This window comes from Rousettus aegyptiacus, unplaced genomic scaffold, assembly GCF_014176215.1.
Source record: "Rousettus aegyptiacus isolate mRouAeg1 unplaced genomic scaffold, mRouAeg1.p scaffold_m13_p_13, whole genome shotgun sequence".
NCBI lineage: Eukaryota > Metazoa > Chordata > Mammalia > Chiroptera > Pteropodidae > Rousettus > Rousettus aegyptiacus.
Genome location: NW_023416288.1, coordinates 21,649,730 through 21,664,357, shown reverse-complemented (window position 1 = coordinate 21,664,357; position 14,628 = coordinate 21,649,730). Strand labels below are relative to the sequence as shown.

The 14,628-nt window shown below is 35.7% G+C and overlaps 1 protein-coding gene across 1 annotated transcript in view; it reads right to left on the bottom strand.

Annotated features, from left to right (window-relative positions):
• Positions 1-14,628, bottom strand: part of GLCCI1 (glucocorticoid induced 1) — a 94,542-nt gene that overhangs the window by 3,120 nt on the left and 76,794 nt on the right. The window contains exons 6-7 of the mRNA XM_016133675.2: positions 13,847-14,057; positions 957-1,077 (exon numbers count right to left, since the gene is read on the bottom strand). Of these exons, the coding sequence (XP_015989161.2) occupies positions 957-1,077; positions 13,847-14,057 (332 nt within the window). The remainder of the gene's footprint in view (positions 1-956; positions 1,078-13,846; positions 14,058-14,628) is intronic.

Here is a 14,628-nt window from a genome sequence, read left to right as displayed (position 1 = left end):
ATTTTTTCAGAGATTGCTAGTTTGCGTTCAATCACTGAGGAGCGTAGAAACACCTCCTACGTGATAGTTGAAGATTATGAAAGGTTGAAATGACCTTTTCTGTTAGAAAAAAAAAGTGTATTGGGAGAGGAATTACGCCATCATATATTTGGTTTTAGGCATCTCGCTCCACACTTCCACTAACAGATCAGAAACACAAAGTTTCGGTCGTTTCTCACAGAGCCAGTCAGCCGGACGGGCAGGGTCCACAAGCCCTTCCTCTCCTCCCATTCCCAGGAACTACTCATCAACTCCTGCAAGGCAGTCCCTGGCCCCTTCTGATACCTGCATAGGTCCAGCAGCCACCACTCGGCACCTGCGCTGGGGCCGAGGGATGACAGAGCCCGAGAGCCACACTGTCCTTGTTTTTTTTCTTTGCGCTATTCTGCCAAGTATTTATAGCATGAACCTCTTTTCTCTTAATTTCTAATTTATACATACTGAAATTTCAAAAAGGAAAAAAAAATCTGTGAACAGAAAGTCTAAATTCAATGAATACACACACTAGATGTATCTATAGGGAAACAGACTAGTTCCCCTCTGGCTTGTGAAACCACTGTCATTATGCTAGCATGGATATTAACTCTGCTGCTAAATGTTGGTGTAACATTAGCCATCTAAATTAAGAGAGCCTTTGAAGGGAAATGTCTTAAATGATTAAAAATAGATCTTTTAGCTACTAAGGATGAATTTACAAGTTTCTTTTGTATTAGCTTATATATTTCCAGCACACGGACTTCAATTCTTCTTTATTAAGAGCTCTTCTGCCTATTCAATTCTCCTTTCATAAGGAGAATTTTGAATTTGAAACACATTATCAGCTGGATGGAGTAGTTGATTCATCTGTAATCAACTGGTCTCGGTAAAAAAGCTTTACAGCTTTGCAGATCCCAGCTGATAGAAAAGACATTACTTACGCCATTTCCTCAAAGACCTTCACTCGCTCACATCCCTCTGGGGGCTCCCGTTTGAACATGTAGCTGTTGTTTGGTTTGGGAGATGAAGCATACTTGGGTAACGGTGAGCTACTCCCACTGTCTGTAAATTTAAAGCAGTTATATTAACTAGTGATTGAAAGCTCTTTGAAATTAAATTTGATTTCCAAACAAGCAGCCTCTTGCACAATTTATCCACTATTGCCCTTTTGCTTCCACCACAGAGCTTCCTTTATTGCAAAGTTATTTCTAACACCCTTGTGGAGTACATTTCTTATAAATAAAAGCTTCAATGCAACAGGACTCTGCCACACCACAAAACATAAAGACAATATTTCTGTCCAGAAAAGTGCATTTTGAATAATGTGGAGCTATAATCCTGAAAACAAATACACGATTATGTACTTCAAAAATGTAAATGAATGGTATAATATGTACAAGTCATGCAGAAGGATTCTAAGAGATTATAATATGGGGTTCCCTATGTTTTCTCACTGTCCAACAATGTAATTGGAAATTTTAGTATGTGGAATAATCTTCATTACAGTTCTTAGCAGAAATGTCACTTTTACCAAACATTACGAATAACAGGTATGCAGGGGAAAAAAACGGGTTTATAACACATAATGTCTTTCTCCCTCAGCCCGCCATGAAAAAAGTAATTTGTTCAGAATATTGCCTTGAAAATGTCGATGTAAAAGGATTTTTTTCAGCACTATTTGTATTTTTGCTACTGGAAGCATGAAAAATCTAAAAGCATCTCTACCTATTATGTTTTCTTCATATTTTTGACAAAAAAGAAAATGGCCTATTCATGAAATGCCATAAAATGTATATGCAATTTTTCCCTTTCCCACCTGGCAAAGAATTTTGGAAATTCAAATCCACCAAAATGTGTCATTATCTCTGTAAGATGCCAAGCTGTGGAGTCAGTAATATACCTGTGTAAACACAATGGTCCTATTTAAACAAATTCTGACTTAATGCGAACCAATCCCCATTGCTAAAATACTAAGTACATGATCTACTGAGATGTATTATTTTCACACATATTTTTAAAGATGGCATTTGTACCATAATTACATTTGTCACAATTTTGACAAGTTGCTGTAGTTAAAGGTTCAGAACATAGCCTAGCATTCAGAATCTGAGTAATAGGGATGTTTTTATCATTAATGAAGTATAGTACATGCTTGGAAAGTAGACTCTTGAGGCACACTTATAGTGAGTGTATTTGGTGAATGATTCAAACGGATTCTATTGTAGTCTTGGGAACATAGATATGTGGTTATATTTGAATATGGCTATATCTCTGGCTGGGAAATCATTGCTTACAAAATAATAAGGCCACACTATCGAGAAACCTGGATCACCACATAGTTTCTCTACCACTACTGTTACACATGTCCCGATAGATTATGCACGGTCTCTTGGAAGGAATTAATTCTAAGTCTTAGAATTAAGTTGCATTTCTTCACATACCACTCAGATTTGAAGACTGTCTTAGAGTTAATACTTACCCTATATTGCTTAAACGAATGGGAGGAAGGAGGGGGAATATGACTTTTCTCTCTTAGGTAGATGCAAAGCTTCATTAATGTGACTAAAGTCTGAGTTTGCTGCTCTCTATTTGAGCTAGGCTAGACCAAAAAGATTGGTCCACAATCAATGGCTAGTGAGAATGAGGCCTTGAACTCAGTGTAATACCAAAAATACAGTTTGACTTTGCTTTGTATCCAAACAGTACCGAGCCTCACATAGGAAATACATGGGAAAGTAGATATGGCATGTGATGCCTCCGTGGAGATTACTGCTGGTCACAACACAGCCTCTGTAAAGAGGCCTAAAACCATGGGCTCAATGCCTTTAAAAAGCCTTTTCTGCCATCAGAAGGGGTGTCACTATGTCACTAATCAAGGCTCCACCCTATTATCATGTTAAGAAAACTCATCTTGGCCACAGTTACAGTCTTCTGTTCTGTTTTTTACTACATCATTAAGCCTACTCACATGATTTGAAGGTACTTTCCCAGAACTGAAAGTTAGATGTGAGTTGGATAATCTACAAAACTGATTATCTTCCTATTAACAATCTACAATGAATTAAATGGTTTCTCTTCTTGAAATTTTTCTGATTTCTAAAAATTTTCTAAAAAACATATGTAAACATACATATGAAATTTTTTAAAGACATATATATATATATGTATGTATGTTTATGTTTAATGTTTCGTAATCTGGGAAAACAAAGCTTGAAAGAAAAAAATTTGGAACCATAAACAGATTTGTTGAATCTGTTTTTTTTCCCCTAGGGTAAGTGTGTAATCTGATAAAGTGTGAAGAGAAACAGAAAACAGAGATACTGTGTCTAGTTTTAGCTGTCACTAGTTGTATAGTCGTATACCCTTAAACATAACTGCCTCTCTGAGTTTACCCATAACTAAAGGAATTGTTACTTTTAACTCTAAAATTCTGGAATTTCTTTTAATGTTTCTAATATACAATTTTTTTTCCCTGCACTAATTTTTTTCTTTACAAAATGGTATGCTTTAAAACAACCCACAGGAACATCCTATTCTGCCCATTATAGACTTGGATTTCTCACTTATTCATTGAGAACTCTGTTGAATAACCACATTTCAGTTAACAGAACATTGTAAATGTGAGGTGAGCATGCCTGCTCAGGAGATTCGAGATGAAAAGTCTCACGGTAATCTTAATTCAATTACTTTTGTTCACAAGCATGATAAATTATCTCATTCATTCTGTTATCCCACAGCAGGAAATAACTGGACATGCCGTCAAGATTAAGTTAATCTCAACTTTATATTCTTCTAACATCATAGCCAATGCCAATAACAAAATTAAATGCAATGAATATTTTTATTTATATAGCTGTCTGTATTCATAATCGTTTCATCTACATTTATAAAACAGAATTCTCCAACTCTAAAAATCAAAAGTATGGAAATATTTTATTGGTTATTTTATTATAATAGATCATACTTATGAATGTGTACAATATTAAAATACAAGTAGTTTGTTAAATGTTTAAACACATGATAATGAATTAAAGCTTGGAAAAATTAGGGATGGTATTAAAACTTGGAATTCCATGTAGAAACAATATTCACTAAACTACATGTACTTTTATAGTTTTAGAGTTTTCTGGTTTTCTCCTTAAAAATGGCTTTCATTATTTCTGGTATGTTAAGCTATATGGCTGACAATTCTAGTGTAAAAAAAATCATATATATTAAGTTGATTTATTTATGTGGGTAGGTATATAAAATCTTCACCGTGGTTCCATTCTAGTCCTAAGTCTTTAGATGTGCTTTATGTTCTACTATTGGATTACTCTTCCAAATTAAGAGAAATTAATTCTAAAACAAGCAATATAATTACAGAGTAGTCGTTCTTATTCTGGTTTCGCAGTATGCTCATCACGAGATGTTTAAAAAATACCAATAGATATCAATGTCCAGACCTCATTCCTGCATTCCTAAGAGATTCAGATTTTACTCTGTAGCTCCTGTTTCCTGATCTGTAAAATGGGAATAACTACTGTTATGCCAGCTACAGAAAACAAAAAACAAAACAAACAACAACAACAAAAAATATATATGTTAAAAGTACTAGGATAGTGCCTTAAACACAGTAAGGTCTCAATAAATATTACTATAATAATAGACAAATCATTCCTAATTTAAAAATTAAAAAAGGTGAACTATTCAGAACCTTAATGCTTGTTCTTATTCCACTCTCTCTCAGCAGAGAGAACAACAGAAATGTCATTTTTAATAGATCTGCACAATCTAACTCTATTCAGGTACATAAAGATACGGTTTTGTGTCTGGTGGGAAGCAGAGTGATACTTGGAGTACCAGACTCGCTGGTTTATGGCTGCCTAGCATGAACTTTGCCTTGAGTTCATGTCATAAGTGTTTCATAAGTATTCGCACTGAAGTGATATCAATTTATAAATTAAGCAAATAAGTCACGGTTGCTCCTTGTTCCTGGGCACTCATCACAAGTACAATGCTTCTTCCACAAACATAATCCTGATATGCAAAAAACATTGCTTATTTTTGTCTCTAAATCTGACTTGGAGTTGCTGGACTTGCTAACTACTTACTCTAAATCTGACTACCTGACATAGCAGTTAAAAATGAAAGCAAATCACTTTATTGAGGACAGACTTCAAATCAATATATAGAATAAAATCATGATTCTTAGAAATAACAATGAGAAAACTACTGAAAATAAATTTCAGATTACATAGACTATTTTATATCTTGAAAGCAATGAAAGTAAGGATCTCAGGAAAATCATTCTGATACAATCTTATTTTTCATATTCTTAAACTTTTTAAATGGAAAAATTTCCAGGGCCAACAGTTTTCAAAAAACTGAAACATTGTTCATCTACCCCTAAAGTATCCTACAGGGTGAAAAGGAATGAACACTTATAATAAAAGTTTAACTGTAATTTTAAAAGCTCACTTAAATATTTAACAAGCACTTAACTATATGCAAAATAGGAGGCAAACAAAATGCTATAAATGTCTTGTATTAGGTAAAACTCAGTACTTCCTCTTTTTTCCTCCAATTCTTGCTAAAGGGAAATGGTATTATAACATCTTCAGGCAAAAAGCAACATGGAACAGTAAGCTTATCATTATATTCACTTATAAGCATGTTCCTTCTTTCATACTCACTGCTTACTAATGGTGGTAATCATTTCCCACATGTTCCAAGCTGGAACTTTGTTAGAACTTTGCCTTTGTCCTCACCTGCCTTCTCCTCCCTCACCTCGCACATCTGATCAGACACCAAATGCTGCTGCCATCCCTTTCCTCCAGCTCCTCTGCCTCTGCTACCCTTCCTTGTCTTTGCCCTGCCCCTGTGGTTTCCCAATGGAGGTGCACGAAACGATCTACTGACATGCAGGAAGAAAATATTAGAACATTTATACATATTTATTTTCTATCCTTAAAAATAAGGAAGGAAGCTTTATTATCACATATTTAGTTTGAGGGCTGAATTACACACATATATAATTCAGAAGTACATGAATTTCTATTAGCGGTACAGATTAAAAATTGCTGAAAAAGGTGTAATAAATCACGTTTGGAGACCACAGGACTAGACTACTGAAATAGTACCTTATCTTGTCCTGCTGTCTCCCTCCACTCCTGTAGTTCCGCCTGAGTTATGGTCTTTAAAGATGAAGCTGGTCATGTCCTAGAGCTGACACAAAGGTCTTTGCTTGGCTCTTCATTTCTCTTAGCAGTGGCCTTGCTCCCTCTCCACTCTCACTGCTTTTTACTCCCCGCCATTCACCCCTATGCTCCAGCCACATAATTTCTTACTGTTCTCCATATACCAGGCCCTTTCACAGGTGAATGCCTGTATAAATGCTATTCCCCCTGCAAAGGCAGCAAAAAGTAATATGAAGTTCCTATAAGAGATCTTTGTTGGCATCTGGACTGCAAACAATTTACCAAAGTTACTTCATTTCTCAGATCTTCAGATTCCCCATAGGACTGTAGTAATATTACAGGAGATAACAAAGATAAAATCACCTGAGCACATTTAGTCACCATAACAATCCTATGAGGCAGGTACCATTATTATTCCTAATTTATAGGTGAGGAAATTGAGCTACAAAGAGGCTGAGTAACTTGCTCAAGGATATATAATTAGTAAGTGGCAGAGCAGGGATTTAACCTGGCTGCACCAGTCGGATCGGCTTTCATTACTGTTATGCCATCTGCTTAAGTTTTGATCTATCTCAACCTAGTGTCCTCCTCATTAGAGATATGAAAAGGTAACTAGGTGATCAAGTCCCTTCCAATCTAACATTCTATGCTTCTAATTAAAGTCTTACAGTTCAGGTAACAGTTGCATTGGGCCTGCCTTCTGTTAGACTGAGAGACACAGTGTAAACACTGGCCTCTATGCATCGATATTTCTTCTTAGAGGAACACAAAGATAATGGGGAGAAAACAATTCGATAGATCCCTTTTTCCTCTAGCCTGGCTGATAACCCATTTTCTCCCCAGTCATGATCAGAGTAGGAGATGATATGGGCTTTAGCAAAACTACTTCCTTTCCCCTAATTTCAACAGGAAATTTGAACTTCATGGCATCTTTCCCACCAAAGGCCTATCACTAAGTTAGCATAATCTTCGCTTGGCTACTCTTATATTGTCTCCTTTTTTGGTGGTGGTGGTGGTGGTGTGTGTGTGTGTGTGGGGGGGGGGGATTATTACACTCTTCTTAAACATTCAAAAGCCTAATACTTATAATTTAACATCTTAAAAAGATATTAATATTTTCAACACAGCTACAGAAATATATCCTTAAAGAACGTACATGCCATGAAGAAAGATCTTAAAGGATGTATTTTTGTAGCTGTGTTGAAAATATTAGTATCTTTTTAAGATGTTAAAATGTCCACTCCATGCAAGACATTACTCTATTTCTGAGGATAAAGCGATAAGCAAAATAAAGTTACCTGATAAATATCTAACCACTATGCTGCACACCTTAAACTAATATAAAATAACACTGAATGTCAACTCTAATAAAAAACAAAAAGTTTCCTGGTCTTGCTGGAACTTATGTTCTGGTAGATAGAAAATAGGAGATTAAGTGGAAGCTCTATGTGGCCATGTTAATGAATTTTGGTTTGCTTCTATTTTAGATACTAGGTTGTAACATTTATGAACTGATTGTATACTTATTTGTTTTAAAGTATGAATGGTAACTCATCCAGAGCTAGCATAGCATCTGCCATTAGTACAACTGTGAACATTTTCTAAAAGAGGGGAAAAAGGCATTGTCTAGGTGTTTTTTATGTGCTGTTAAAATAGGAATATATTTAATTTTAGATGTTTTCCTGAAAAAGAACTGGGAAAGATGACCTTAGAGACATAACTCTAGAACATACCAGTTTTCTTTCTTTTTTTTTTTTTTAAACAGGAGCTACTATTTATTTAAAATAAACTTATTGGGACAACATTGGTTAATAACATTACATATGATCCAAGTGTATGTTTCTATAATATATAATCTGTATATTGCATTGTGTGTCACCACCCAAAGTCTAGTCTCCTCTGTTATCATATATTTGACCCCCTTTACCCTATTCAACCTCCACGCACCGCCCCCTTTCCCTCTGGGAACCACCATACTGTCGTCTGTGTTTATGCATTCGTTTGTTTTGTTTGCTCTTTTGTTGCTTTAGAATAGATGAGTTTTCACCTGTGGGATGAGTCCTTTCTTGGAACTATATCTTGACACATTTTATAATTTTACCACCAAGAGGTTCTTCTAGGATAACAAGCATCTTAGAACCAGATGGGGGTGAATCATTTGATAGAAAAACAGATTCAGGCTCAAAAGCAAGGATTTAGTGTGGTGGCTAAAAGAATTATATCCAACATATCTACCATCACAATATAAAGGACAAAAAGAAACATACTACAAAATTGAGGCTGATTAGGCTATTTAGAAGATTGAGGTTAAAGTATGATAAGGGCAAAGATCAAAAAGGACTGAGAAATAGAGCCCAAGAGATAAATGCAAATAGAGTTGAAATGTATGTAGAAAGAAATAATGTCAAAAAGTTTCTTTCTAAAGTCTGCCTCAGTCAGTCCTAGACTCTGAAAAGACAATACTTTTTCTCCCTGCAACTAAGGGCTGCACAGTCCTAACACTCAAAGATTAGAAATATTAATATTTTAAGTTAAATTACATTATGAATTAAATAGGCTTTTATGCATTGGCCTTGGGAAACTCCATCCACATAACATACATTGTTCCTGTGGGAAAATTTAGTTTAAGTTTCAAATAACCAATGTATGAACTCTTGGAATACAACTCTCGGTAGTTGGCCTGAGTAGAATGGTTGAGTTGACTTCATGATTAGAATAATGAGTGTTTCCACTCTATCTTGCAAAATTGCAGAATTTTATAACAACTGTCTAAGTGAACTGCTGAAGATCAACTATAAGTGGCAGACTGAAATCTAGATTTTGTGGCTTCCCCAGCATAAGTTTGGCTACCATCAAGGAATGCTGGCAGAATTGCTAAAAGAACTAATATTTTGATGCTGCCATCTGTATTATATAAATGATTATTTTTCTCCCTTTCATTTTGGGTATGATAATGCGGAAAAATTTAGGCTAACTCTTACGGTATATTCTGAGGATGTCAAGATGACAGCTCTCATTCTGGATCCCTGAATTCTCCACACAGACCGTAAGGTAGGATCTGTAGCAGTCATTAGATTAGTTAACCGGGCAACTTTACACATGTGACCAGGATGGATCTCTTCAGTCTTTTGGTCACTGGAAAAGCCTGTAAAAAAAAAAACCTCACAAAAAACAAAACCTGAAAATAGTCTCTTCCTGGCTGGACCTTTCTCAATAGAGCATTATCATCCTAGCATTGCAACTGAAATAGTCAAAGAAAAAACCAATAGGCTAATCAACTAAAATTCTTTTAGATGTCTCAAATTACACATGATTCAAGGAAAGAAAAGGAATAAGCAGAAATAACGTGAGAAAAGTCAGGAAAAGAATAAGTGTTTAAAAGATGAATATTAGAAGAATAATCAGCTCCTTAGCATCTCCCATTGGCGTATATATTCGCACTGGCTATCCCTCGCTCTTGCTGTGCACACCTATCACAGCAACTAAGGATGTCTGAATTAGCTATTCTATCACAGAAGACATTTCTCTACAGCAACTACAGAATATATAGGTACTCCAAATGGATCCTAGTGGACTACAAAATTACAGTAATAATTATTTTATTCACAGTTAATAATGCAAACCTGTTAGAAATCCATAACTTCTATTTTTTTTTCTTTATTAGAAATATAAAGAATCAAAAGACCAATTTATGCTTTCTTGTGAAAAAATGCAAATTATAAGATAGAATCAGTATCTTTAAAAAACAGAATTTACACTGTACATTGAAAAGTAATGAGTCGGAGACTATATAGTTTGAATGATATATGTAAGTTTCAGAAACTACAACACTGACAACTTCTTTTGTACCTTTAGAATTCAGACATATATGTATCAGTGTATTATTTATTTATATTACTATTACTCCCTATTAGACTAGAAATTCCTTATAAATGTATCACACCTTGTCCATTTCTATTTCTCTACCCTCTAGTAAGTACCTAATATACAGTATTTATTCGACTAATGTTTCTTAAATAAACGAGAAATATTAATTCAGTTGAAATATAGAAACCACCACTCTGATCCTAAAATACATATGGTATGTATGTATACAAACATAAATAAAAGAGATACTATTTTAAGTTTCTCTTCACAAAGATAGTAGTTGATTTGTACAAGAAATAGAAACTTCACATTTTAATAGGTCACACATTTTCCCAGGGAACAGTAATATCAACCTGATCTTCATCGTAAAACAATGTTTCAAAATTAGATATGGTAGATACTATGATACATACATTAAGAAACTCAAATCACGAGGTCTTAAATCTGAAACTGAGGTAGTCCCATAGAAAACAGAAAAATGTCTTAAATGATTCTGAGATTTCCACAATTTATAAAGAGATTTAAAAAAAAAAAAATCACTATTAGCCATACCTAACAACATATATTGAGTGTTTACTAAAGACCAACGGTTGTGCTAAGCCCTTTGCCACAATATCTCACTTAATTCCAGGAATGATATGAGGTAGATATTATCATCCAATTGCACTAAGAAATATATTTTTTAACTATTAGGAAAAAACAATTTGCCTTAGAGATTATCTGAACCAATGTTCTCATTTTATATTTTTTAAATAATCCAAAAAGAACAGAAGAAAGAAAAGACATTTGTGTTATGCAGGTGGATGTCTAGTATGGAATAAAGGGCATAGAGGAAAATATATGAAGACAGGCAATCTTAGAAAAAGGTCTAATTGGTCTAAGAATTCAGATTACACAATCTCAAAGAGACATCTGCATTCCCATGTTCACTGTAGCATTATTCACAACAGCCAAGATCTGGAACGACCTAAGTGTTCACTGACAGATGGGTAGAGAAAATGTACAATAGAATATTATTCATTCACAAAAAAGGAGGAAACCCTGCCATTTGCAACAACATGGATGGACCTTGAGGGCATTATGTTAAAGGAAATAAGTCACACAGAGAACTGTATGATCTCATTTATATGTGAAATCTTAAAAACACTGAACTCATAGAAAGAGAGTAGGGAGGTGGTTGCCAGGGGCTGAGGAAATGGGTGGATATTGGTTGAGGGTACAAACTTTCAGTTTTAAGATAAATGAGTTCTGGGGATCCAGTGCACAGCATGGTGACTGCAGTTAACAATGCTGTGTTGTATACTCGCAAGCTGCTATGAGAGGAGAGCTTTTATGCTCTCGTGGTAACAACAAAATGGCAATTATGAGGTGATAAATGTGTTGATCAACCTTATGTGGTAAACATTTCAAAATATATACAGGTATCAAGTCATCACATTGTACATCTTAAACTTACATGATGTTCTATGTCAATTAAATCTCAATAAAAGTGGAAAAAAAATCAGATTATTATATAATTGACAGAATTAGGCCAGAGAGGGAAGTTTTGGCTAAGTTGTGGAGAAAAAGTAAATAGTTTGCATTTTTCCTGAAGAGCCTGGGGAGCTAACAGGGATTAATAATGATGATTATTTCTACAGCAGTAGCAACCATTTATTGAATCCTTGAGAATTAATGCAAGTTTTATGTCCCAAACTTTATAGGACTCAAATCCATTTCTGCATGTCACAGCCAGTGAGGATCTTAAATCTGGTATTTTAGTGTCACAAAAGACCTTGCAGGAGAGTGACATGAATATAACTTCTCAGAATAAAACATTATAAATCTTCAGGAAAAAGATATTAAAAACATATACTATTTTAAACTTAGAGCCTAAGTGAATACCTCTTTTGAACTGCAGAAACCACACATTTATCTGCCTCATGGAATGCAGTCACTTAGAAGCCCTGAAGGCAATCTCACAACCAGTTAACCAGAATGGAACTCCTCTGTCATCTTAATACCTTTCTTTTTTGGTTCACTGTCTTTCAATTATCCACTGTATTAAACTTAGGAGCAAACAAAACTCCAGAATTAACTGCCTCGACCTACTACCACTGTTATTTTTACTTTTCATTTTAACCTAATTGCTAATAAGCATCAAAAATGGTCAACCTGAAACACACCTATCTCTTCTACTGATACAACAAAGAATACGGATTTTGGAATCAATTAGAACTGTTTTGCCATTTATCACCCATGTGGCCCCGAACAAGTTACTGTTATTTAACATTTCCATTTACCTTCAAAACAAATGATCCTACTAGAAGCAAGGCGTTTTCTTGTTTGTTTTACTGAGAAACATTCATAGAACAATGCTGTGAGGGAAGGACTGAAGGTATTCGCTCTGGTAGGATGCCTCAGTGAAATGAAAGTTTCCTAGTCTGACATTCTACAAAATAGAGACTCCTCACTTATGATGAGAAGCAAAGAGATGCCTAAGATACTGTACTGCCTTCAACACACCTTAATGGTGAAAGGGCATTCACAGGCTTTCGATAATGAAGGGGTGAAAAGAAAAGGGAGAACTGTTGAGATCCACTCACAGAAATAGAAACAGAGGACAAAATCCAAAGTAGCTTCCACATACACCACAGCAGAGAGTTAGGCATAATGATGAATGAAAGAAACCAGACACAAAAGAATCCACACTGTATCATTCCATTTCTATGAAATTCAGTAACAGAGGAAAACTAGACTATGGTGATAGAAATCAGAATAGTGTTTACTTCCAGGTAGGGAGGGGAAGGATACTGCCTGGGAAGCAGGGTGAGGGAGCCTCCTGGGATGCTAAAAATGTTCTGTATATTGATCTAGGTCGTGGTTTCATGAGTGCATACATATATAAAAATTCACTAGGTTGAGCACTTAAGATCTGGGTACTTTACATGTAAAAATATTCCCAAATAAAACAAATTAAGGTGTGTGGGGGTCAAATCAGGACATAGACCACAAATACCTGATAAGATTCTATAAACTTTTTGATGTTTTAAAATTTCTGTTGCCTATGATCGATTTCTCTATGGTGAGAAGCAGTAAATGTGTTATAAAAAAGTTCAGTTTTTCTTTGAAAGTAGCTGGGAAGGTGGGAGCTGGGCAGTCTTCGCTGCCTTCTGTGTCTAGGTCTGAGGTGGCCAGAAACTGAAAAAAGAGAGTGGTGGTCACCACGGGCCCGCCAGCAGGACAGGAAAACACAGGGAACACGAGCAACAAAAATCCCAGAGGTTCTGCCCTCTTACTGGTGTTTAATAATTCATGTACACACCATAATATAATCTCTGATGTCCTGTAGGTACTTATTAAACTTTATCTACTTGGTTAAAAATATACTCATTGATCCAACAGAAGTTTTAGAAATCAGTTCCTCCCAAATCAATCTGATTATGAAATCTAACTTTAGGCATGAGAAATGTAAACTCTACCATAGCCATCTTTAATTCTGGAAGATACCAAGGAAAAACCTGTGTGTTATGTGAGGTGAAGCTGTACGCATTCTCTTTTATATCCTTCATTAGCTCTTAGAACCATGCGCTGTGCTTCTCTGACACATTTATGGAAGATGTTTGTAAGAGTCACAAAGAAGGGGGTATGTGAAACCAATGAACAAACAAACCTAGATTAACCAGTCCTTTACAATCCCACTGTTCAACAGAAGAAAAAAAAAATGATGTAATGATCTAAGACAAAGAAAATAAAATGAGCACGGCCCTACAACAAACCCTCTAAGTGGGTGATTTCATTCTTACCTTTATCACGATCGTAGAGCAGATCTTCTGTGGAGCAAGGGCTGCCGTCCTGGGATTCCGGGGGGCAGAAGGGAGAGACGCAGGGGGAATGACTGCTGCAGCTGCTGCTGCGCTCCTGGACAGAGGGGGTCTGAGTGTCGATGCTGCGAGTGCTGCTGCTCCGGTAGTGGGCCGGCAGTGGGGCTCTCCGACCGTCCGGTATATCCAATGGCTGCAAGAGGAACCACCATTAAACACACGGACGGCAGCGCACACGTCTGATTCACACAGAGAACACGTGGCATTTCCTCTGACTTCGTAATTCTACTACTATCATCACCATAACTGATTCTTTAGAGAATAAAGATATCGATCTTGTGCTCTAAGTTCACTTCTGCCATGTTACCTTTATTGAAGGAAAAATTTCTTTCAAACCCCAAAGCAGTTAGGTTTTAAAATACTAAGGATAAATTGCCTAAAACTCCATAACTGTTTGTCCTTATTTGTAGGTTAGCACTTCCCATAATACTCTTTGAGGACAGAGGCTTCTTTTAACACTGTAACTGCTAACACCAAGCACGATGTCAGGCACACAGACATCCAATAAATATATGCTGAATGAACTCACTGACCTGCTCAAGAAATCACTTTGACTTGCTAGTAAGAAAAGTGAAATCTCATATTCACAAGTATGAAAGTTTGTTCGTTCTTTCTTATTTTAATTCTGAAGGCTAGAAACCCAAAATCTCTAATAAAATGAATTTTATTCTATTAGTATTCAATGAAGGATATTAACATAACTC